This window comes from Mobula birostris, chromosome 6 (assembly GCF_030028105.1).
Source record: "Mobula birostris isolate sMobBir1 chromosome 6, sMobBir1.hap1, whole genome shotgun sequence".
Classification (NCBI taxonomy): domain Eukaryota; kingdom Metazoa; phylum Chordata; class Chondrichthyes; order Myliobatiformes; family Myliobatidae; genus Mobula; species Mobula birostris.
This window is the reverse complement of record NC_092375.1, coordinates 119,150,758-119,176,580: the sequence shown is the minus strand read 5'-3', so window position 1 is coordinate 119,176,580 and position 25,823 is coordinate 119,150,758. Positions and strand designations below refer to the sequence as shown.

The following is a 25,823-nucleotide window of genomic DNA, read 5'->3' as shown; positions in this document are numbered from 1 at the left end:
CTCTATTCCTCTAAGCTCCATGTACCTATCTAAGAGGTTTCTTAAAATACCCTATTGAATCTGCCTCTACCACCTTCGCTGGTAGTGCCTTCAATGCACCCACCACTCTCTGTGAGTAAAAATTACCTCTGACTTCCCCCCTGTACCTACTTCCAAGCACTTTAGAACAATGCCCCCTCATGTTAGCCACTTCAGCCCTGGGAAAAAGCCTTTGGCTACCCACATGATCAATTCCTCTCATCATCTTATACACCTCAAGCAACACACATCAAAGTTGCTGGTGAACGCAGCAGGCCAGGCAGCATCTGTAGGAAGAGGTGCAGTCGACGTTTCAGGCCGAGACCCTTCATCAGGACTAACTGAAGGAATAGTGAGTAAGAGTCTTACTAGCTCTTCCTTCAGTTAGTCCTGACGAAGGGTCTCGGCCTGAAACGTCGACTGCACCTCTTCCTAGAGATGCTGCCTGGCCTGCTGCGTTCACCAGCAACTTTGATGTGTGTTGCTTGAATTTCCAGCATCTGCAGAATTCCTGTTGTTTGCGATCTTATACACCTCTATCAGGTCGCCTCTCATCCTCTGTCGCTTCAAGGAAAAAAGGCCAAGTTCAGTCAATGTATTCTCATAAGGCATGCTGTCCAATCCAGGCAATATCCTAGTAAATCTCCTCTGCACTCTCTCTATAGCATCCACATCCTTCCTGTAGTGAGGTGACCAGAACTGAACACAGTACTCCAAGTGCGGGTCTAACTAAGGTCTTATATAGCTATAACATTAACTCACTGCTTTTGAACTCAATCCCACAGTTGATGAAGGCCAACACACCATAAGTCTTCTTAACAACACTGTCAACCTGTGCAACAGCTTTGAGTATCCTACTGACATGGACCCCAAGATCTCGCTGATCCTCCACTCTGCCAAGAGTCTTACCATTAATATTATATTCTATCTTCAAATTTGGTCTACTGAAATGAACCACTTCAGACTTATCTGGGTTGAACTCCATCTACTACTTCTCAGTCCAGTTCTGTATTCTATCGATGTCGCGCTGACAACCCTCCAGACTATCCACAACACCCCCATCTTTTGTACCATCAGCAAACTTACTAACCCACCCTTCTACTTCCCCATCCAGGTCATTTATAAAAATTACAAAGAGCAGGGGTCCCAGAACAGATCCCTGCAGAACACCACCAGTCACTGACCTCCATGCAGAATACGAACTATCCACAACCACTCTCTGCCTTCTGTAGTCAAGCCAATTCTGGATCCACAAAGCAAGGTCTTCTTGGATCCCATGTCTCATTACTTTCTGAATAAGCCTCACATGGGGAACCTTATCAACCTTATTTCTTTAATAGTGCTATCACATTCTCTACTTTCCAATCTGTGGGAACTTCTTAACCACTCTTGTCAAATGGCATCAGGGCCCAGAATCAAACCCAGATCACGAGAGGTATGAAGTGGCAGCATTAATTCCTTTCACTGCCACATAGTCTGCTTAGGTTTATATGGATCCAATTATTAATTTGGTGGGATGATGCTCTGTCTTTCAGCAGTTAAAACATAACACCAACATTTATACATAACTTCCTTCAATGAAAATTTTAAAATTCATATGACAAGTTAAACATTAAGAGCATTATGTGCTAAGCCATCAGTCCAGTTGGCAGGTAAATTGGCCATTATAAATTCCACCAATGAGCAGGTAAATCATGCAAATGGCGAAGGTGAAGGCAATGTTAGATTGATCTTACAGTAGGTTAAAATGTCGGCACAACATAGTGGACCAACGGGCCCGTACTATGCTGTAACATTCTATGTTAATATGAGAAGAATAAAATGAGATGATTGTAGGATTAATATAAATGGGCATTTAATGATTGGTGTGGATTCAGTGGACTAAGGTGACTGCTTCCGGGCTTATATCTCAAAGATTCTATGACAGCGTGACAAGTGAAATCAGTCAGCTTTCTCTATCTTGTTAGCTTTCTTTACATTTTCACTTTAATTGCCTTTTAACTGCTTGTTCAACTGGCATTTGATACACTAGGTGGCAGCCTATTCCACGACTGATAATTAACTGCAATGGAGCTGTTATTCAACGAAAAGTACACTTCCATGAAACATGTGGCTTCATGTACACAATCATGGGCAAAGCGAGAACACTCAGAACACACACCTTTGGATGGAGAGCAGGAATAATATTTTGATTAATTTACAAAAAGTTGACAGACAACCCAGGCCCTTCAGAAGTGAAGTTAAAGAATACTTATGCTCACAAAACATCTCCTTCTATAGCAAATGATACAATTGTTAACTCTAAATATGAAACGGACAGATTTTGTTAAGCAAAAAATAAGGAAGGTAGCTAAAGAATTGTAAGAAAGAAGGCTCAAGAGACTGGAACCTGGAGTGAAAGGTAAACTGCTGGGATACTTAGCAGGTCATTCAGCATCTACGGAGGCAGAGGAATGATCAATATTTTGGGTCAAGACCCTGCACCAGAACTGAGTGTGTAGAAGGAAGATGGCCAGGATCTAGAATAAAAAGATTATTGTTCCAGAACATTGAATATAGAAAAGGGATTGTTGGGCATGGAAAATCTTTCAGGAGTTATGGGATAGTGCTTGCAGACAGTTAATATAAACAGGAACCAGTCTTCAAAAAGAAAGAATCTTTAAAAACACTAAAACATGCCAATGGATGTGGGATAGTCTGATTTTGCCCCGTCATAATATGCAAAGGAAGACAATGGGGACGAAGGGTCTCAGCCTGAAACGTCGACTGTACCTCTTCCTAGAGATGCTGCCTGGCCTGCTGCGTTCACCAGCAACTTTGATGTGTGTTGCTTGAATTTCCAGCATCTGCAGAATTCCTGTTGTTTATCAATTTATGTTAATCGTCCCTCATTAATACTCTCAGATAAGATCATGGAAGGTATGAAGTAGCTATCTCTTATATACATAGTTAAAGACATATCCCTGCCACTTAATACATTCAAAACATACTTGTTTTGTCAATTAATATTCTGGATGTTTGTATATCCAAGGGGCAGCACCCTCCCCAACACTTATAAAAGAACTATATTCTGCATGTCTGGGGTTTTGTGCTCAGAGTTCTTCAGGCTATTCAGCAGTATATGAATAGTTAAAGATGTCTTGCAGATGTGAATATAGGACATAGAAATCTACAGCACATTACAGGCACTTCCGCCCACAATGTTGTGCCAACCATATAACCTACTCTAGAAACTGCCTAGAAATCCCCTACTGCGTAGCCCTCTATTTTTCGAAGCTCCATGTATCTTTCTAAGAATCTCTTAAAAGACCCAATTGTATCCACCTCTACCACTGACGCTGGCAGTGCACTCCATGCACCCACCACTTACTGTGTGGAAAAACTTACCTCTGATATCCCCCTTGTACCTACTTCCAAGCACTTTAAAACTGGTTATAGTATGTGCTCATACTATAAATACCTAATTCTTCAAATTTACTTGTCTACACCCAAAATGTTAACATAGGTAATAATAATGATTCCTGCTGCTGTCTGTAAGGAGTTTGCATAGTCTCCTCATGGCCACTGGGTTTCCTCCCACATCGCAAAGATCACATGGCTGTAACTGGGTGGCGTGGGCTCGTTGGACTGGAAGAGTCTGTTACTGTGTTGTATCTTTAAATAAATGATTGAAACTGACATCAATAACCTATAACTATCTTTCTGTTCATAAAGTATAAATTTTTACATTACCACAGAGATAAAGAGAAACAAATATATTCTACAGAAGACCTCCTTGTCCTGCTGAATAAAGACCCTTCGCATATCTAACTCAAGTCAGTGTGCGTGGCTCATTTACTGTCAAAACACTTCTTTACCGCCTATTCATTTGTGTCGCTATTGACTGGGAGCTATGGAGTTGCACTCCAGGTTCTCTCTGTACATCAATGCTTATAGATTCTTCCAGAAAATATGTTGTACACATTGGCATCAATGACAGAGGTAGAAAAGGGGGTGAGGTCCTGAAGACTGAATACAGGGAGTTAGGCAACAGGTTAAAAAGTAGGACATCAAGGTTTGTAATTTCTGGATTATTCCCAGAGCCATTTGGTAGTAAGGGGAAGGAATTTTCCATCTGGGCACATTGCCTCCTGGACTCAATATTGCAACTTTAGGGAGTAGAGGATATGCCTGGCCTGAGATTCTGAGTTTGTCCTGCTGTTCTGTATTTCGTAACTCCTACATTCTTTTCTCTCGGTTTCTCCCATTCACTCATTGACTAAATAGCCATGTTTATTGCTTATTCCAAGGTTACTCTGGTTTTACCCTATCAGACAACCCTGCCCCCACCTTTGCTGCAGCTAAACAAGCTTCTTTTGTCTCCTTTTCGATTCTGATGAAGCGTCTCTGAGCTGAAACAATGACTCTATTACTTTTATCATACAGATACAGCCTGACTTGTTAAGTACTTCACCAATTCCTGGGTTTGTTCTAAATGCTCTTTGCATATCATATCATTAAGAGCAAAAAAAATCAGAAAGAAGAGACAAACGTTGACATTTTTAGAATGAGGCAATACTTCCCTTCCTGCTATCCCTCTCTTCCTATGTTCTCTTTGCTATATTAATTTTGCTAGCATATGCTCTGGAAAACACCCGTCACTTACATTACAGCGGAGTATGGGCCCTTTGGCCCATGATGTTGTGCCAGCCTTTTAACCAAATCTAAGATCAATCTAATGCTGCCCTTCTACATAGCCCTCCATTTTTCTATCATCCATGTGTTTATTTATGAGGTTTTAAATGCCCCCAATACATTAAAAAAATTTACTGACATACAGTGTGGAATAGGCCCTTCCGGCCCATCAGAGCTCAGCTGGCTGGTAATCCCCCAATTTAATCCTGCTCTAATCATGGAGCAATTTACAATGACCAATTAGCCTACCAACTGGTATATCTTTGGACCGTGAGGGAAGCTGGAGCACCCGGAGGAAACCTACGAGGTCACAGGGAGAACGAACAAACTCCGAACAGGCAATGGGGGAAATCGAACCTGGGTCACTGGTACTACAATGCATTTGTGGCAACCATTAAGCTACTGTGTTTCTATTACAACTCCTGGCGGGGCATTCGATGTATCCACCACTTGGTGTAAAAAAAGTTACCTGTGAATATTCCCTGTATACTTGGGAAAAACTCTCCAGCCGTTCACTCAATTGATGCCTCTCATCATCTTGTACACCTCTATCAAGTCACCTTTCATCCTCCTTCACGCCAGAGACAAAAGCCCTAGCTCACTCAATGTATTTTCATTGAACATGCTCACTAATCCAGGCAGTATTCTGGAAAATCTCCTCTACACCCTAAAGCTTCCTCATTCTTCCTACATGAGGCAACTGTAATTGAACAAAATATTCCAAGTGTGGTCTAACCAGGGTTACGACATTACTTCGCAGCTCTTCGTACCTAGTCCCCAACTAATGAAGGCCAACATACTATACACCTTCTTGACAACCCTGTCAACTTGTGCTGCAACTTTGAGGGATCTATAGACATGGACCCAAGATCCCTCTGTTCCATCACACTGCTGTGAATCCTTCCATTATCTCTGAATTCTTTCTCAAATGTGGCTTTCCAAAATCAATCACTTCACACTTTTCTGGGTTGAACTCCAGTGGATACTTCTCAGATCATTATGCATCCTGTCAATATCTCTTTGTAACTTACAACAACCTTCTACACTATCTACAACACCATCAACCTTCATGTTACCTGCAAACTTACTAACCCATCCTTTCACTTCCTCATTCAAGTCATTTATTAAAATCACAAAGCGCAGGGGTTTTAGTACAGATCCCTGCAGAACATCACTGATCATCAACTTCCATGTAGAAAATGCTTTATCTACTACCACCCTCTGCCTTCTAAGGGCAAGCCAATTCCTAATCCACACAGCCAAGTTTCCCTCGATCCCATACTTCCTGCCTACCATAGAGAAACTTATTAAACGCCTTACTAAAATCCATATACACGTCATCCAGTGCTCTACCTTCATCAAAGTGCTTTGTCACATCCTCAAAGAATTCAATCAGGCTTGTGAGGTAAGACCTGCCCCTTACGAAAGCAACGCTGATCATCCCTAACCGGGCTATACTTCAAATTATTCTCAAATCCTATCTCTAAGAATCCTCTCTCTGTTTTGAAGTAGTGAGTGAGAGAGCAACATCTTGTAGGGTGGGAGACATTTGAAAACTGCAAGTCTCATTGGGAAGTACATTTTCAGTAGGTCTTTTTTTCCTGTTAGTACATAGCTAGTATGCTGAGAATGAGTTCAGGGTCAGTGGTATGTTCCTTGTGTGAAATGTGGGAACTTCAGGAGATCTCCAGTCTCCCTGACACCTACATCTGCACGAAGTGCACAGAGTTGTAGCTCCTTAGAGAAAATGTTAAGGAACTGGAGCTGTAACTCAATGACCTTTGCTCATATGGGAAAATGAGGAGGTGACAGATAGGAGCTACAAGGAGGCAGTCAACCCCAAGTTGCAGGAGGAAGGTACCTGGGTGACTGTCAGGAGAGGGAAAGGGAATAGGCAGCTAGTGCAGAGTTCCCCTGTAGCCATTCCTCTCAATAATAAGTATACTGTTTTGGATACTTTTGGGGGCGGGGGCAGGGATGACCTCCCAGGGAGTAGCCACAGCAAGTAGGTCTCTAACACCGAGTCTAGAGTTGTGGGTCAGAAGGGAAGAGGGGACAAGGGGCAAGCTGTAGTGATAAGGGATTTGTTGGTTAGAGGAACAGAAAAGAAATTCTGTAGATGAGAGAGCAAGATTCCTGGATGCCAGGGTCAGGGACATCTCGGATTGAGACCACAGCATTGTTAAATGGAAGGGTGAGCAGCCAGAGGTTGTGGTCCATGTTGGGTAGGATGGCTGATGAGGTCTTGCAAAGTGAATCCAGGGAATTAGGTACACAGTTAAAGGACAGGACCTCTAAGGCAGCGGTCCCCAACCACCGGGCCGCGAGGAAGCGATATAATTTGGTCAGCTGCACCTTTCCTCATTCCCTGTCACGGCCACTGATCAGCCATTATGCATGCGAAGTCATGACCCGCGCGTCATTCGTGTCAGGGCGGGAAGGTGATCAACTCCTCGAGCTTGCAAATGACGACGGGCTGAAAAGTATGTATGACATAACATCTCTGTCGGCATTTTGGATCAAAGTCAAGGCTAAGTATCCTGAGATAGCCACGAAAGTACTGAAAACGTTGCTTCCATTTCCAACATTTTTCTGCGAAGCGGAGTTTTCTGCAATGAATGCAACGAAAACAAAACTGCGGAATAGACTGGACATCAGGAACCCCGTTCGAGTATCGATGTCTCCCATCACCCCTCGATAGGACGGTGTTGTTGCAGGGAAACAAGCCCAGGGCTCCCACTGATTCAGCGATATTGGTGTGTTGCAATGATTTTATATATTCATACGGGGAAAATATTTGCTGTGCATTTAGTATCCAAATATTACTTAAAATGTTATGATGTTATTGACTTATAAGTGACCTATATAACCATATAACAATTACAGTACGGAAACAGGCCATCTCTCCCCTCCTAGTCCGTGCCGAACGCCACTCTCACCTAGTCCCACCGACCTGCACTCAGCCCATAACCCTCCATTCCTTTCCTGTCCATATACCTATCCAATTTTTCTGTAAATGATCGTATCGAACCTGCTTCTGCCACTTCTACTGGAAGTTCGTTCAACGCTTCAAGCTCCCCTGATAATTGACTTATCATTATATCCATGCGAGGAAAATATGCGCTCTGTGTTTAATATTAAATTCGTTAGATAAACCTTTTTAGAAACAAAATTGAGTGTATTACCCACTTATCACCTATATTCCGGTAGTGATTAACACCCACCCCCATGAACAGAATCGCCAAAAAGGATTTGCTCGGGGGGTGGGGGAGGAAGGAATCGGCAGGTCACGACGCACATGCGCATTGGTGCCCGCGCAAGGCTTCATGGTCATTGTCGTCTTTTGGGTAAACAACGCATTTGACTGCTACTCTGCTACTCTTGTTTGTTGGCAACCTTACCCCCTCACCCCCACCCCCAGTCGGCCAATCCGCAGTGCAAAAAAGGGTTGGGGACCACTGCTCTAAGGCTATGACTTCAGGTTTGCTACATGTGTCATGTGCTAGTGAGGGCAGAAGTAGGAAAATCATACAGTTTAACATGCAGGCTAAGGAGTTGGTGCAGGATGGAGGGCTTCATATTTTTGGATCACTGGGTTCTCTTCCAGGAAAAGTGGGATCTCTACAGAAGGGACAGTTTGCACCTGAACTGGAAGGGGACTAATATCCTAGCAGAAAGATTTATTAGTGCTACACAGGGGTGTGTAAGATAGAGTTGTCGGGGGGGGGGGGGGTGGATAGGAAGAATGCCAGAACAGATAGTGGAGTGGTTGTGGAAAAAGATGTTGTTAAACCTGCATACAAAGTCAGGAATCAGAAGGTTGAGCAATGTGGGATTAATGTTCTGAGCTGCATATATTTCAATGTAAACAGTAAAAGATGGATTGTAGCCATTTGTGAGATTGGTTGCAGGAGGGGCAGGACTGGCAGCTCAATGTTCCAGGTTTCTGTTGTGTTAGATGAGATAGAGTGGGAGAGATTAAGGGGGGGAAGGGTGGCATTACTAGAGAGGGGGAAAAAAATTCACAGCAGTGCTCAGATAGGGCAGACTGGAGAGCTTGTCTACTTAGGCTTTATGGGTACAATTGAAGAATAAGAAAGGTATGACCACATTTATGGGATTATATTATAGACCATGCAACAGTTTAAAGAACTTCGAGAAGAAAATTTGTAGAGATCAGATAGTTGCAAAAACATAAGGTTGTGTTAGTAGGTGATTTTAACTTTCCACATTTTGACTGGAACTCCCATACTGTAAAAGGGCTGGTTGGGAAAGAATTTATCAAATATGTTCAGTAAAGTTTCTTTAATCAGTACATAGAAGTCTCTACTAGAGAGCGCAATACTAGAAATCCGATTAGGGAATGAGACCAAGCAGGAGACAGAAGTCTGTGTAAGAGAACACTTTGCATCTAGCGATCATAATGCCATTATAACTCAATCTGAAATTTTGAGAGTACAGAGTTTGTATGTTCCTGGCAGAATAAAAGCTAAGGATAACAGGTTTAGGAAATCTTGATTTTCAAGAGTTATTAAGAACCTGGTTAAGAAAAAGGAGGTGCATAGCAGGTATAGGCAGGAAGGAACAAATGAAGCGCTTGAGGAGTATAGGAAATGCAAGAGAACACTTAAGAAAAAAAAATCAGGAGAACTAAAAGAAGACATGAGCTTGCTCTAGAAGACAAGGTGAAGGAAGATCATAAGGACTTCTACAAATAGATGCAGAGCAAACAGATAGCAAGAGACAAAATTGGTACTCTGGCAGATCAGAGTGGCAATCTATGCGTGGAGCCGAAAGAAGTGGGGGAGATCTTAAATGGACTTTTTGCATCTGTATTTACTCGGGAAACAATGAGGAAATGTAGCAGCGAGGTCATGAGTCCTACACAGATTACAGAGGAGGAGATGTTTGCTGTCTTGAGGCAAATTAGGGTGGATAAATCCCCAGGGTTTTGCAAGGTGTTCCCCTGGACCCTGTGGGAGGCTAGTGCAGAAACTGTGGGGTCCTTACAGAGATACTTAAAACATTGTTAGTCACAGTTGAGGTGCAGGAGGATTGGAGGATAGCTGATGTTGTTCTGTTGCTCAAGACAGGCTCTAAGAACAAGCCAGGTAATTATTGGTCATTGAAGCTGACATCAGTATTGGAAAAATTATTGGAAGGGACCGGATATAAAAGCATTCAGATAGACAAGGATGGATTATGGAAAGTCAACATGGCTTTGTGAGTGGTAAATTGTGTTTAACCAATCTTATAAGAGTTTTTTGAGGAAGTTACCAGGATAGTTGAAGAAAGCAAGGCAGAGGATGTTGTCTACATGGACTTTCGTAAGGCATTTGACAAGTTCTCCCATGGGAGGTTGGCCAAGAAAGTTCAGTCACTTGGCATTCAAAATGAATTAGTAAATTGGAATAGACATAGGCCTTGTGGGAGAAGCCAGAGTGGAAGTAGATGGCTGCCACTCTGACTAGATGGCTATGACTAGTGGAGGGCCTCAGTGATCAGTGCTGGGTCCATTGTTGTTTGTCATCTATATCAATGATCTGGATGATACTGGATCAGCAGATTTGCAGGTGACACCAAGACTGGGAGTGTAGTAGACAGGAAGGAAGGCTATCATGGTTTGCAGTGAGATCTGGAAGAGCTGGAGAACTGGGCTAAAAAATGGCAGATGGAATTTTAACGGAGATAAGTGTGAGGTGTTGAACTACGGGAGGACCAACCAGGGTAGATACAGTAGAAAGGGTTGTAAAGAAAGCTTTTGGTACAATAGCCTTCATAAATCAAAGTATTGAGTACAGGAATTGGGATGTAATGTTAAAATTGATTAAGATGTTGGAGAGGCTTAATTTGGAGTATTGTGCAGTTTTGCTCACCTCCCTGTAGGATAGATGTAAATAAGATTGAAAGAGTATTGAGAAAATTTATAAGGATGTTACCGGGACCTAAGGTCCTTTAGGAAAAGGTTGAAAAGGTTAGGAGTTTATTCCCTATAACGTAGAAGTTTGAGAGGAGTGGTATAGATAGGGTACATGTAACAGTCTTTTCCGTTAGAGGTTATGGGTTAAGGGTAAAAGGTGAAGTATTTAAGGGGAACATGAGGGGAAGCTTCTTCACTCAGAGGGTGGTGAGAGTGTGGAACAAGCTTCCAGCACAAGTGGTGGATACATGGTCAATTTCAACATTTAAGAGAAATTTGGGTAGGTACATGGATGAGGGGGTATGGAGGGCTATGGTCTGGGTGCAGTTCATGGGACAAGGCAGATTAATGGTTTGGCAGAGAATAGATGGACCAACAGGTCTGTTTCTGTGCTGTAGTGTTCTATGACTCTATGACTAAGTATTTCACTTTGGAATAGCATTTGCAAGATCTGTGCGAGGGCGAGGCCATTAAAAACACAAGTCTCATTGCAAGTGAGTTTCACTTGAACTAATAAAAAGAAGTGGGCATTGAGGGAGCAGCCATTGTTGGAGCGGGCCAGTATTAGAGTGAGAAACTGAAGTTGTGGGTCAATAGGCTTTGATGAGAAGAGGTAGAGGCAATTTTGAATAGGCCTTTGCGTGACTGGCCTCGTGGAGCAGTCTAAGATCTGAGGTTTTCACTCAAGAGGCTTCAGAAAGGAGGCATAGGTGAGTAGTAGGTAGTAGGCAGAAACATATTATATAGATTATATCTAAAAAGATACCAAATTACAACAAATAGGGATGCATGAAATGATGTGCTGTGGTTGCATGATGAGGGAGCTGGTGGACTCCATTGTGATTCCTGGTGACATCAGCAGCAAGTGTTGGGTGCTCGAAGAACTCAGGTTCAAAGTTGATAACCTGTAATCTGACCTTCAAACACTGTGATGCCGGGGGCGGGGGGGGGGGGGTGTGGTTTGGACATTGTGTTACAGGAGGGCAGGTACATCCATTAGGTTAACTACAGTGGATTCTGGTTGATTGGAGCAGCCACTTACTTTGGACAACTCTTAAATAACAAAATCTAATCAAGAAAATAGCAGAATTCACTATGTTTATTTCAGATAAACTCTTAATTGCCTCTTAATTGGGACAGGAGACAGTTGTTGAACAGTTTCCAACTAGCGTCAACATGTGCACTTGTGTGGCAGTTAAGACCCTACACTTAGAATAAAGCTTTTAGTCTGTTGTGTGCACTTGTCATCAAAACGCAGCAATTTTTGTCACTTATAGTTAGGGATAAATAAGCAGCAAGACAATTCAGAACAGTTTTGCTTACTGTAGCTTTAAGGATTCATGATTGGAAATGCTAGAAATGGAGTGAAAATGAAATGATTTCACTACTTCAAAAAGTTAGAAACTACAGAGAATTTGAAGGTATCAACAATCATCTTGAATGTTACAATGAGAAAGAAGACCTGGAAATCGTTGACAGCATTGTATGAAGGCAGTACATTATCTGCATTAGGTGTAGGTGCTGATCTTGTTCACTTGCAGTTAGAAGAATTCCTCCATCAATAAACATTAGGAACTAATACACAGTTTTATAGTACTGCAGTAGTATTGGTAGAATTTTAATTTGTTTCATATGTTATTTAAATACATAATTTGTTACTGAGTATGTCTTTTTTTTAAATACCTTTTTAAACTATTTCAATGAAAATTCAGCTAGTTAGGACAGCTGCTTTATTGGGCCAAAACATATTGGTCCCAGTGTAACTGGAATTACTGTACTTCAAATTCACTATGTGGCCAGAGACAAGGGAGTGTGACTGCAAGTGAGGCAGGTAGGGGATCCAAGAGCTAGTGCTGGAGGAGCCTTTGCCCTTCAGCCTGCCCAATAGTTCTGAGACTGTTGCTCCCTCTGAAGATGAGAGCAGGGGCTATAGAAAGGATAAGCAACCAAACCATGTCTCCAAGGTTCTGGAAGCCATTCAAGAGGGGTGAGAGAGAAGAGAATTGTAGTTGGTAGTTGGGGATGGTGTCATCAAGGGAACAGAGATAATTTAAGTTCAATTTTCCAAATGTTTGTTCAGCATCCCACTGTTCAGCATTCCTGTAACCACTATTTGCTCATCTCCAACTTTCCTACGTGGGTCCCACTAAAACAATCCCTTACTCTAGCCAGGCCATTCACCTGGAACCAATCCCAATCTCCATTCCTTTAAGTTCAAGGGGCATACAGTAGACCTGAACAAACATCATGAACAACCAGATTTGATTGGGCCATATCAAACCACTTTTCTGTGAAGACATTCACTACTGCAATCCACCTCAGAATGTATTACATTTCAAACTTTGTCCCCACCAATTTTATCCTCATCTCTGACAATTAATGCAAAAAGCTTATTGTCAGCATAAAATTGTTATTTAAATAATTAGAAATATTAAGTAATGAGTGGGACCTGCACCATTGATGCAATACACTGTATTGACACTTCTTTACCTGCTACTGAGGGAAACTTCAGAGGATTAGGACTTAACCACATACCTGCATCAGGAAATAATAGATTCCTGCTAAGCCATGAGCTGCTCCAACATAATGCTCCTGGTACCATTCATACATCAATGGACTTTTGGAATAACTTGTTCTGCTGCCTAGTTTTTCTCCAGAAGTTATAACAGCAGTACAGATCTTGAAAGACACAAAGAAGTTTCACAATATAATTTTTGATTTAATATATTTAGTATATATCATATGTTAGCACAGAATGATAATTTAATGAGAAGAATACAATCAATAAAGTAAAATATTGCTCTGAGATTTAAGGTGAAAGAGATTGAGGCAATTACTCATTTTCTGATGGTGACTAGGAAAGTGAAGGTGAATTAAGTTAGACAGAGTGCCTACACCTTACATTTAAGTACTACCTTTGTCAGTCAGTGTGTGCAGTTTTTCATGGTTTCTGTTGTGAATGCCTGCAAGAAAATGAATCTCAAGGTTGTTATACAAGACATAAGATACAGGAGCAGAATTAAGAGATTTGGCTCATTGAGTCTGCTCCACCATTTCATCATGGCTGATCCAATTTTCCTTTCAGCTCCAATCTCTTGCCTTCTCCCCGTATCCCTTCAAGCCCTGACCAATCAAGAATCTATGAACATCTGCCTTAAATATACATAAAGACTTGGCCTCTACAGCTGCCTGTGGCAAAGAATTCCACAAATTCAACACCCTCTGGCTAAAGCAATTCTTCCTCACCTCTGTCCTAAAAGGATGCCTCTCTATTCTGAGGCTGTATCCTCTGGTCTTAGACTCTTCGACCATAGGAAACATCCTCTTCACATCCACTCTATCAAGGCCTTTCACCATCTGATAGGTTTTAATGAGGTCATCCCTCATTCTTCTGAATTCTAGTGGATACAGGCCCAGGTACACTCTTCATATGACAAGCCATTCAATCTTGGAATCATTTTCATGAACCTCCTTTGAACCCTCTCCACTTTCAACAACACACACAAAATACTGGAGGAACTCAGCAGGCCAGGCAGCATCTATAGAAAAGAGTAGTGTTGACGTTTTGGGCCAAGACCCTTCATCAGGACTGGGAAAATAGATGAGGAGTCAAAGTAAGAAAATGGGGGGAGGGGAGGAAGAACCACAAGATGATACGTGAAACCAGGAAGTGGGGGGCAAGGGTGAAGTAGAAAGCTGGGAAGTTGATTGGTGAAAGCGATACAGGGCTAGAGAAGGGAGAATCTGATAGGAGAAGACAGAAGGCAATGTAAGAAAGAAAAGAGGGAGAAGCATCAGCCCAGAGGGAGGGAGGTGATAGGTTGGTAAGGAGATAAAGTGAGAGGGAAATCGGAATGGGGAATGGTGGGGGGGGTGAAAAGAGGAGGGCATGGTCAGAAGTTCGAGAAATTGATGCTCATGCCATCAGGTTGGAGTCCAGCCAGACGGAATACAAGAGGTTTTTTGTCCAACCTGAGTGCGGCCTCATTGCAACAGTAGAGGAGGTCGTGGACTGAAATGTCAGAATGGGAATGGGAAGTGGAATTAAAATGAGTGGCCACTAGGTGATACCACTTTTTTGGGCAGTCGGAGCATAGGTGCTTGGCGAAATGGTCTCCTGATCTGCATCGGGTATCACCTATATATAGGAGGCCACTCTGGGAGCACTGGATACAGTAAATGACCCCTACCGATTCACAGGTGAAGTGTTGCTTCATCTGGAAGGACTGTTTGAGGCCCTGAATGGTTGTGAGGGAGGAGATGTAGCACTTGTTCTGCTTGCAAGGATAACTACCAGGAGGGATACCAGTGGGGAGGGATGACTGCACAAGGGTGTTGCACAGAAAGCGATCCGTGCAGAAAGCAGAAAGTTGGGGGAGGACGGGAGGAAAAGATGTGCTTGGTTGTGGGCTCCCACTGGACATGGAGGAAGTTACGGAGGATTATGTGCTGAACGCGGAGGCTGGTGGGTGGTAGAACAAGAGGAACACCAATCCTGGTGGGGTGGTGGGAAGATGGGGTGAGGGCAGATGTGCGCGAAATAGAAGACGTGATTGAGGGCAGCGTTGATGATGGAGGAAGGGAAGCCCCTTTCTTTCCTTAGTTCTGGAATGAAAAGCCTCATCCTGAGAGGAGATGCGGCAGAGATAGAGGAATTGAGAGAAGGAGATGTTGATTTTACAAGTAACAGGGTAGGAAGAGGTATAGTCCAGGTAGCTGTGAGAGTCAGCGTTTACAATAGACATCAGATCGGGGAGACCCAACGCGGACTAGGAGAACGCTTTGTCGAGCATCAGTAAAAGTGGGATCTCCCAGTGGCCACTCATTTTAATTCTACTTCTCATTCCCTTCCGACACGTCAGTACATGGCCTCCTATACTGTTGTGATAAGGCCACACTCAGATTGGAGGAGCAACACCTTATATTCCATCTGGGTAGCCTCCAACCTGATGGCATGAACATTGATTTCTTGAACTTCCAGTAATGCCCCCCACACCCTCATTCTCCATTTCCCTCTCATCTTACCTCCTTACCCACTCAACACATCCCTTTGGTGCTCCTCTCCCTTTACTTTCTTCCATGGCCTTCTGTATTCTCCCATCAGATTCCCCCTTCTCCAACCCTGTGTCTTTTTCAGCAATCAACTTCCAAACTCTTTACTTCACCCTTCCCCACCTCCCAGGTTCTTCCACCCCTCCCTCCACTTTCTTACCCTGACTCCTCATCTTTTCTTCCAGTCCGGATGAAGGATTTCGGCCCGAAACTTTGACTATACTCTTTGCCATAGATGCTGCCTAGCCTGCTGAGTTCCTCCAGCATTTTGTGTGTGTTGCTTGGATTTCCAGCATCTGTCGATTTTCTCCAGTTTCAGCCCCTCCCTTCTAAGGTATAGAGGCCTCAACCTGCTCACAATACTCCAAATGAAGCCTCACCAGTGCTTTATAAAGTTTCATCATTGCACCCCTGCTCTTATATTCTAGTCCTCATGAAATGAATGTTACCATTGCATTTGCAGTCCTAACCACAGAGTCAACCTGAAAATTAACCCTTTGGAAATCCTGTACAAGGACTCCCGAGTCCCTTTGCATCTTAGTTCTTTGTATTTTCTCTCCAGTTAGAAATTAGTCAACCCTTTCATTTCTTCTATCAAAGTGCATGACCATACATTTCCCAACACTGTATCTGCCATTTCTTTGCCCATTCTCCTAATCTGTCTAAGTCCTTCTGCAGCCTCTCCACTTTCTCAAAACTATATGCCCCTCCACCTAGCTTCATATTGTCTGCAAACTTTACAACAAAGCCATCAATTCCGTCATCCAAATCATTGATGTATAACGTAAAAAGAATCGGACCCAACACAAACCACTGTTGGAACACCCCTAGTCACCAGCAGTCAGTCAGCAAAGGCTCCCTTGATTCCCACTCTTTGTCTCCCGCCAATCAGCCACTGCTTTATCCATGTTAGAATCTTTCTTGTAATACCATGGACTCGTAGCTTGTTAAGCAGCCTCATGTGTGGCACCTTGTTGAAGGCCTTACGAAAATCCAAGTATACAACATCAACCAATTCTCCTTTGTCTATCCTACTTGTTACTTCTTCAAAGAATTCCAACAGATTTGGCAGGCAAGATTTTCCCTTGAGGAAACCATGCTGACTATGGCCTATTTTATCACATGCCTCCAAATAACCCGAGATCTCATCCTTAATAGTTGACTCCAACATCTTCCCAACCATTGAGGTCAGACTAACTGTCCTATAGTTTCTAGGGTGACATATACAATATGTATTTTCATTATACATTTACTTTGAACTTGAACTTTGAAATGGTACACAAGTTGTCAGTCAAGACCCTTCAATAACTTTACTTTTGTTGTGGGACACTGAAAATGGCTTTGTGAGGGACAATCCTTGTCTCACTGAATGAGTACCTTGAGGAGGAAACAAAGGAGCCTGATGAAGATACACTGGTAGATGTCATATATATGGATATTTGATAAACTGCCAAATGATTAGCTTGTTGTTAGGAGACAAGAGGACAGGACTGAAATGATACATTTTTGATTGCAGTGTACCAAGGAACAGGGATTGCTGCTGGGATCTTTCGTATATTAATGATAAGGATATGAATGTAAGAAGTATGATTATTAAGATGACACAAAAGTTAGTGGTGTTGTGGATAGTGAGGAAGATTTACTTAGGCTACAGCAGAAAACCACTCAGTGGCCACTTCATTAGCTGTACCTGATCGCTAATGCAAATATCTAATCATGTAGCAGCAATTCAATGCATAAAAAACATGCAGACATGGTCAAGAGGTTCAGTTGTTGTGCAGACCCCAAACATCAGAATAGTGAAGAAATGTGATCTAAAAAATGATTTCCACCATGGAACAACTGTTGGTGCCACATGGGGTGGTTTGAGTATCTCAGAAACTGCTGATCTCCAAGGATTTTCACATAGAAGTCACAGCCGTAGAAAAGTACAGTGCAGAAACAGGCCCTTTGGCCCATCTAGTGTGTCAAACCATTTAATCTGCCTAATCCCATCAAGCTGCACCCAGACCATAGCCCTCCATCCCCCTGCCACCCAACGACCTATTCAAATTTCTCTTAACAGCTGAAATCAACACTGCATGCATCACTTGCATTGGTAGCTCATTTCACTTAAACTCATGTTCCCCTTAAAATTTTCACCTTTCACCCTTAATCCATGACCTCTTGTAGTCCCACCCAAAATGAGTGGAAAGAGCCTGCTTGCATTTATCCTCCAGTCCCAGCATCCTTGTAAACTTTCTCTGTACTCACTCAACTTTATCTACATCTTTCCTGTAGGTAGATAACCAAAGTTGCACACAATACTCGAAATTAGGCCTTACCAACTTCTTATACAACTTCAACATAACATCCCAACACCTTAACTCATTACTCTGATTTATGAAGACCAATGTACCAAAAGCTGTCTTAATGACCTATCTAACTGTGCTGCCACTTTCAATAAATTATGGACCGGTAGTCCCAGATCCCTTTGTTCTAATGCACTCCACAGCACCCTACCGTTCACTGTGTGAGACCTACTCTGGTTAGTCCTATCCAAGAGCAAAACCTCACACTTGTCTGCATTAAATTCCATCTGTTCTTTTCTCGGCCCATTTCTCCATCTGCTCCAGATCCCGTTGCAACTCTAATAGTCTTCCTCACTGTCCACTACACCCCCAAACTTGATGTCATCTGCAAATTTGCTGATCCAATTAACCACATTATCATCCAGATCATTGATATAGATGACAAACAACAATGGACCCAGCACTGATCCCAGTGGCACTCCACTATTCACAGACCTTCAAATAGAGGGGCAACTATGTACTACCACTCTCTAGTTTGTCCCACAAAGCTAATGTCAAATCCAATTTACTACCTCAACTTGAATGCCAAATGACCAAAACTTCTTGACCAACCTCTCGTGTGGGACATTGTCAAATGCCTTGCTAAAGTCCATTTGGTCAACATTCAGTACCTTGCCTTCATCAACTTTCCTGGTAACTTCCTCGAACAACTCTATAAGACTGGTTAGATATGGCCTATCATGCACAAAGACGCTGACTATCCCTAATCAGTCCCTGTCTATCCAAATATTTATATATCCTGACCCTTACAATACCTTTCAATAACTTTGCTACTACTGATGGCAGGCTCACTGGCCTATAATTTCCTGTTTTGCTTTTAGAGTCTTCTTCAAACAGCAGAACATTAGCTATCCTCCAGACTTCTGGAACCTCACCTGTTGCTAAGGATGATTTAAATATCTCTGCTAGGTTCCCTACATTTTCTGCACTTGCCTCCCACAGGGTCCAAGGGAACACCTTGTCAGGATCAGGTCCTGGGATCTATCCATCCTAATTTGCCTGAAGACAGCAACACCTCCTCCTCTGTAATCTGTATAGGGTCAATCACCTCTCTGCTGCTTTGCCTTACTTCTGTAGATTCTATGCCCATCTCCCGAGAAAATGCAGATGTTAAAAATCTATTTAAGATCTCCCCCATCTCTTTTGGTTCCATGCATAGATTACCATTCAGATCTTCAAGAGGAACAATTTTGTCCTCTGCAATCCTCTTGCTCTTAATCTATCCATAGAATCCCTTAGGATTCTCCTTTACTTTGTCTGCTACGACAACCTCATTCCTTCCTTTAGTTCTCCTGATTTCCTTTTTTAAGTGTTCTCTTGCACTTCTTATACTCCATAAGTACCTCATTTGTTCTTATCTGTGTATACCTGCTGTGCATCTCCTCTTTTTTCTTCTTAACCTACACCTCAATATCTCTTGAAGGCCAAGGTTCCCTAAGTGTGTTATCTTTACTTTTTATTCTGACAGGCACACAAGCTTCTTACTCTCAAAATGTCACTTTTGGAAGGCCCCTACTTACAAAGTAACCATTGTTAGAAAACAGCCTGTCCCAATCCATGTATGCCAGATGATTTCTGATACAATCAAAACTGACCTTCCTCCAGTTTAGAATTTAAACTTGCAAATCTGAACTATCCTTTTCCACATTTATTTTGAAACTAAAGACATTATGATCACTAGGTGCGAAGTGTTCCCCTACACAAACTTCTGTCACCTGCCTTGTCTCATTCCCTAATAGGAGATCTAGTATTGCACTCTCTAGTTGAGACTTCTACATACTGATTAAGGAAACTTACTGAATATATTTGACAATTTTTTTCCCATCCAGCCCTTTTAGTTTAGGAGTCCCAGTCAATATGTGGAAAGTTAAAACCACCTACTATTACAACCTTATGTTTCTGTAATCTCTCTACAAATTTGTTCATCTAAACCCCATAGGCTGTTGAGTGGTCTGTAATTTAGCCCCATTAACATGGTCATACATTTCTTATTCCTCGTTTCCACCCATAACTCCCCACTAGATGAGTTCTCCAGCCTGTCCTAACATTTTCCCTGATTAGTGATGCTACCCCTCACCCTTTAATCCTATCACATGTTTAGATGTCCTATCACATCTAAAACAATGAAATTACGGAATATTGAGCTGCCAGTCCTGCTCCTCCTGCAACCAACTCACTAATGGTTACAATATCATAATTCCAGGTGTTGATTCCTGAGCTCTTCTGCTGTTCCTATGATACTTCTTGCACTGAAATACTGGCAGCTCAGAACATTAGTTGAGCCATGCTCCATCTTTTGATTCGTGTCTCTACAACTCCACAACCTCGCCACTATCTGCTCTGGCACTCTTGTTGCCATTCCCTTGTAACCCTACTTTAAACCACGACCTCTGGCTGCTCTCCCTCCCACTTAAGAATCCTAAGGACTCAATCTGAGATGTGTCAGACCCTGGCACCCAGGAGGCAACACACCTTCTGGGAATCTTGATCTTGTCCACAGAACCTCCTTTCTGTTCCCACAAGTAATGAATCCCCTATCACCACAGGTTATCTCTTATCCCCATTCTCTTCTGAGTCACAGTCAAACTCAGTGCCAGAGACCCCATTGCTGTGACTTTCCTCTGCTAGGTCATTCCTCCCAACCGTATCCAAAGTGGTATACCTGTTGTTGAGGGGGATGGCCAGAGTGGTATTCTGCACTGGCTCCTTAACCTCGTTCTCCTTCCTGATTGTCACCCAATCTCCTGTGCCCGGCACCTTGGGTGTAACTACCTCTCTATATATCTTATCTATCACCCTCTCAGACTCCTGAATGAACTGAAGTTCATCCAGTTCAAACTCCTTAAAGCCGAGTATTGGAAGCCGCAACAGGATGCATTTCTTGCAGGTGAAGTCATCAGGGACACGGGAGGTCTCCCTGCCTTCCCACATCCTGCAAGAGGAGCATTCTATTATCTTGCCTAGAATCCCTACTGTTCCAACTGTGCAAATATAAAGGAGGAAACACTACATAAGCTGTGGGGAAAAAAAATACCTACAGCCTTTTTGCCTTCTCTCACTCATGCTTCAAAGAGCTAAAGCCTCAATTAACCACTCCAACACTGCCCACTTCAACAATGGGCACTCTGCTTGTCTCTGCCTTACTTTTATTTGCTCTTGCCAATTAATCTCGACTGCTGATTGCCCACTGTTCAAAAACCAAACTGCCGCAAGTCAATGCTTTACATACTCAAATCAGCGAACCTAAGTGAGCAATCTCTTCTTACGTTTCCAATCTCTGATTGGCTGCTGCTCAAAAGTCTGTAGAGTTTATAGACAACGGTGTGAAAAACAAAATGCATCCAGTGAGCGGCAGTTCTGTGGATGTAAGCGCCTTGTTAATGTGAGAAGTCAGAGGAGAATGGCCAGTCTGGTTCAAACTGAAAAGAAGACAACAGTAACTCAAATAACCAAGTGTTTGTTAATCACAGAATTAAGGTATGTTAATGAATAAAGATGTTGGATCCAAGTCTAGTTTTCTGAAACGGTTGGCACAGGTGGATCTGGTGGTGAAGAAAGCAAATGGCATGCTTGCCTTCATAGGTCAGGGAAAAGAGATAGGACATAATGCTGCAACTTCACAAAACACTGGTTAGATCACACTTGATATATTGTGTGCTATTCTGATCACCAGTGTGTTAAAATTTCAAAGTAAATTTATTATCAAAGTACACATATTATTACCATATACTATGTTGAGATTCATTTTCCTCCAGACATTTAGAGTCATAGAAAACTACAGCACAGAAACAGGCCCTTCTAATCCAGTTGGTCTATTAATCTGCCGAGGCCCATCGATCTGCACCTGGACCATAGCACTCCCATCCACCTGACTATCCAAATTTCTCTTAAATGTTGAAATCAAACCTGCATCTACCACTTCTGCTGGCAACTCGTTCCACACTTTCACCATATTCTGAGTGAAGAAATTCCCCCTCATCTTTACCTTAAACATTTCACCTTTCACACTTCACCCATGACCTCTAGTTCTAGTTGCACCCAACTTCAATGGAAAAAGCCAGCTTGCCTTTACCCTACCTATACCACCATAATTTTGTATAAAGTGCCTCTATAAAATCTTCCCTCATTCTACTATGCTCTAGAGAATATCTTAACCTATTCAATCTTTCCCTATAACTTGGGACTTCAAGCCCTGGCAACACTCTTGTAAACTTTCTCTGCACTCTTTCAATCTTATTGACATCTTTCCTGCAAGTAGGTGACCAAAGCTGCACACAGTACTCCAAATAAGGCCTCATAGATGTCTTCAACAACTTCAACATAATGTCCTAACTCCTGTGCGCAATGCTTTCATTTATGAAGGCAAATATGCCAAAGTTTTCTTTATGGCCCTATTTGTCTGTGTCGCCAATTTCAAGAAATTATGGATCTGTATTGTCAGATCCCTGTGTTGTACCACACTCCTCAGTGCCCTACTGCTACTCATGCAGGACCATGCAAGTGCTACTCTGGTTTGTCCTTCCAAATTGCAGCACCTCACACTTATCTGCATCAAAATTCTATCTGCCATTTTTCCAGTTGGTCCAGATCCTGCTGCGAGTCTTCCTTGCTGTCCACTATGCCCCCATTTTGACGTTATTCAGAAATCTGCTGATTCAGTTTAACACATTATCATCCAGATCTTTGATATAGATGACAAGCAACAATGAAAGGAGCACCGATCCCTGTGGCATACCACTAGCTACACACCTCCTGTCTGAGAGGCAACCATCTACTACCACTATTGCCAAACAACTGAGCTTGTCCAAGGCCTTACTAAAGTGCAATATAGACAATATCCACTGCCTTGCCTTCATCAACTTTCCTGGTAACTTCCTCAAAAACTTCAAAGAATTGGTTAGACACGATACACCACGTAAAACCATGTTGACTATCCCAAATCAGCCCCTGTCAATCCAAATTCTTATACATTTGGTTCCTTAGAATACCCTCCAATAACTTACCCATTATTGACATAGTGTGGATAGTCAGAGGCTTTTTCCCAGGGCTGAAATGGCTGCCACAAGAGGGCACAGGTTTAAGGTGCTTGGCAGTAGGTACAGAGGAGGTGTCAGGGGTAAGTGTTTTACTCAGAGACTGGTGAGTGCGTGGAATGAGCTGCCAGCAATGGCGGAGGAGGAGGATACAATAGGGTCTTTTAAGAGACTTTTGGATAGGTACATGGAGCTTAGAAAAATAGAAGGCTATGGGTAACCCTAGTAATTTCTAAGATAGGGACATGTTCAGCACAACTTTGTGGGCCAAAGGGCCTGTATTGTGCTGTAGGTTTTCTATGTTTCAAAATTTTATTTTTGAAGTCCTTCCATTCACCAAGTACAACTTTGCCTGAAGACGACCTACCAAATCCATACTTGCCAGATACTTTACCATCAGGACTGGCAAAATTACCAAAAAAAATTAGGAAAAAAGGAATACAATAGAATTTTACAAAAACTATAGAATGCATGAACAGCCAAAGACCAACAAACAACCAATATACAATAGAAGACAAACTGTGCAAATAAAAAATAGTCCTGAGAACATGAGTTGTAAAGAGTCCTTGAAAGTGAGCCTGTAGATTGTAGAATTAGTTCAGAACAGTGGTAAAAGAAATTATCCACACCGGTTCAGAATCCTGGTGGTTGTAGGCTAGTAACTGTTCCTGAACCTGGTGGTGTTGGTCCTAAGACTCCTGTACCTCCTGCCTGATGGTAGTAGCAAGAACAGGGCATGGTCTGAATGTTGAAGGACACTGATGATGGATGCCGCTTTTTTGTGGCAATGCTCCATGTAAATATAGTCAGTGGTGGGGAAGGCTTTGCCAGTGATGGACTGGGCTGTATCCACCATCTTATATAGCCTTTTCCACTCCTGGGCACTTGTGTTTTCATACCAGGCCATGTTCCAACCAGTTAAGATACTCTTCACTGTGCATCTGTATGAGGTTTCGCTTCTGGAAGACTCAATGCCATTTATACTCACTTTAACTGACAGAACATGGAAGCACCTTCACAACACCCCCACAGGCCCTGCTGAGCCTGTGAGCTCCTCTGGAGCTGACATGACAGCGTCCTTCGAGGGGTGGGGTGAATCCATGAAAAGCATTTGGCCCAGATGGCGTACCTGGTCGAATACTGAAGACCTGTGTTAATCAAATGGCTGCAGTTTTTAAAACTGACATATTCAACCTCTTACTTTGGCAGTCTGAAGTACCCACCTGCTTCACGCAGGTACCAATCATACCAATACTCCGTAAAAACATGGTAACTTGCCTGAGTGTCTATTGTGATGAAGTGCTTCGAGAGGTTGGCCATGAAACATATCAACTCCTGCCTGAGCAGTGATCTGGATCTGCTCCAAATTGTCTATTATCACAACAAGTCAACAGCAAATACTATTTCACTGGCTCTTCACTCAGATCTTGAAGACATGGATAATGAAAATGCCTCTTCATTGACTAAAGTACAGCATTCAACACCATCATCCTCTCAAAACTCATGACTTAGCTCCAAAACCTGGGCATTGGTACCTCCATGTTCAACTGGATTCTCGATACCCTTACTCAGTGGCAATTCTAAGGTATGTCAGGTATGGCACGTGCCCTGGGCACCACTGAGCAGTTTCTATTAAAGTCAGACAAACCATCCTTGGATATTGAAAAAAGAATTTTCTTCAGATGCTGGGTTAACAGCTAAGGAGGAAATGGAAAGAGTCATGAAGGGAACATTCGACCGTCTTCACAGAGAAATGGACGAAAGGTTCGCTCATTTGCACGACACTCACACCAAGTTTGGGTTCCTTCTCGATGTTAAAGGACTGTGTTACGGCGCTGACAGTAATGACCTAAAAAAGAAGTGCAAAAATTTGGGCGAATTGTACAGCTCTGATGTTGATGGACAGCAGCTGTATGAAGAAATTTTGTTTGCAGAATGTTGCTATCAAGGCTGGTCAACATAAAAATATCAAGACCTGAAGAGCTTCTTGAATTTACTGTTCAGTGTGGAGATGAGAGCGTCTTCCCCAATCTTCACATTGCTATTCAGATAATGCTAACCATCGCAGTTTCCATCGCCAGCTGTGAGAGATCATTCAGCAAGTTAAAACTAATACTTTCGTATTTGAGAGCCTCCATGGGTCAAGGCAGACTCTGTGATCTTGCTCTGCTGAGTGTAGAAAGAGAAGAAACTGAAAAAAAACTGACTTTGATCACATCAGAGACCAATTTGCATCAGTGAAAGCAAGGAAGGTGCAGTTATAATTTTCATGTAGTGCCATAATTTGTTAATTAAAAGATTAACAAGCTTGACTTGTATTTTTGAGCTGATATTATGGTAAAGTTATCTAAAAGATGAGTGTCAGATGTTTGGACAGGGGCGCAATTTCAGTGCTTGCCATAGGCGCTATTTTCCGTAGATACGCCCCTGCTCCCACTGACAGATCCCAGTTAGTACGGATTGACAACAGTATTGTAAGGATATGTCTGTGCTGGGCAGTAGCAGAGAATGCTAGAGTTATGTAGTTATACTGCTCAGAAACAGGTCCTTTGGCCCAAATTGTCCATGCCAACAAGATGCCAATCGAGCTAGTCTCATTTCCCTGCATTTGACCCTTATCCCATTCGACCTTACCAATCCATACAGAGTGGATTCTGGTTAATTGGTCAAATGGTTAACTGAGACAGCCACTTATTTGGGACAATTCTTAAAGAACTATAACTAATCAAGAAAATTGCCCGGATTCCCTTTGTTTATGTGGGACACTATGCCGCT

At 42.5% G+C, this 25,823-nt stretch overlaps 1 protein-coding gene across 1 annotated transcript in view; it reads right to left on the bottom strand.

Moving 5' to 3' along the window:
* Window positions 1-25,823, bottom strand: part of lancl1 (LanC antibiotic synthetase component C-like 1 (bacterial)) — a 91,738-nt gene that overhangs the window by 14,572 nt on the left and 51,343 nt on the right. The window contains exon 5 of the mRNA XM_072261157.1: window positions 13,148-13,291. Within this exon, the coding sequence (XP_072117258.1) occupies window positions 13,148-13,291 (144 nt within the window). The remainder of the gene's footprint in view (window positions 1-13,147; window positions 13,292-25,823) is intronic.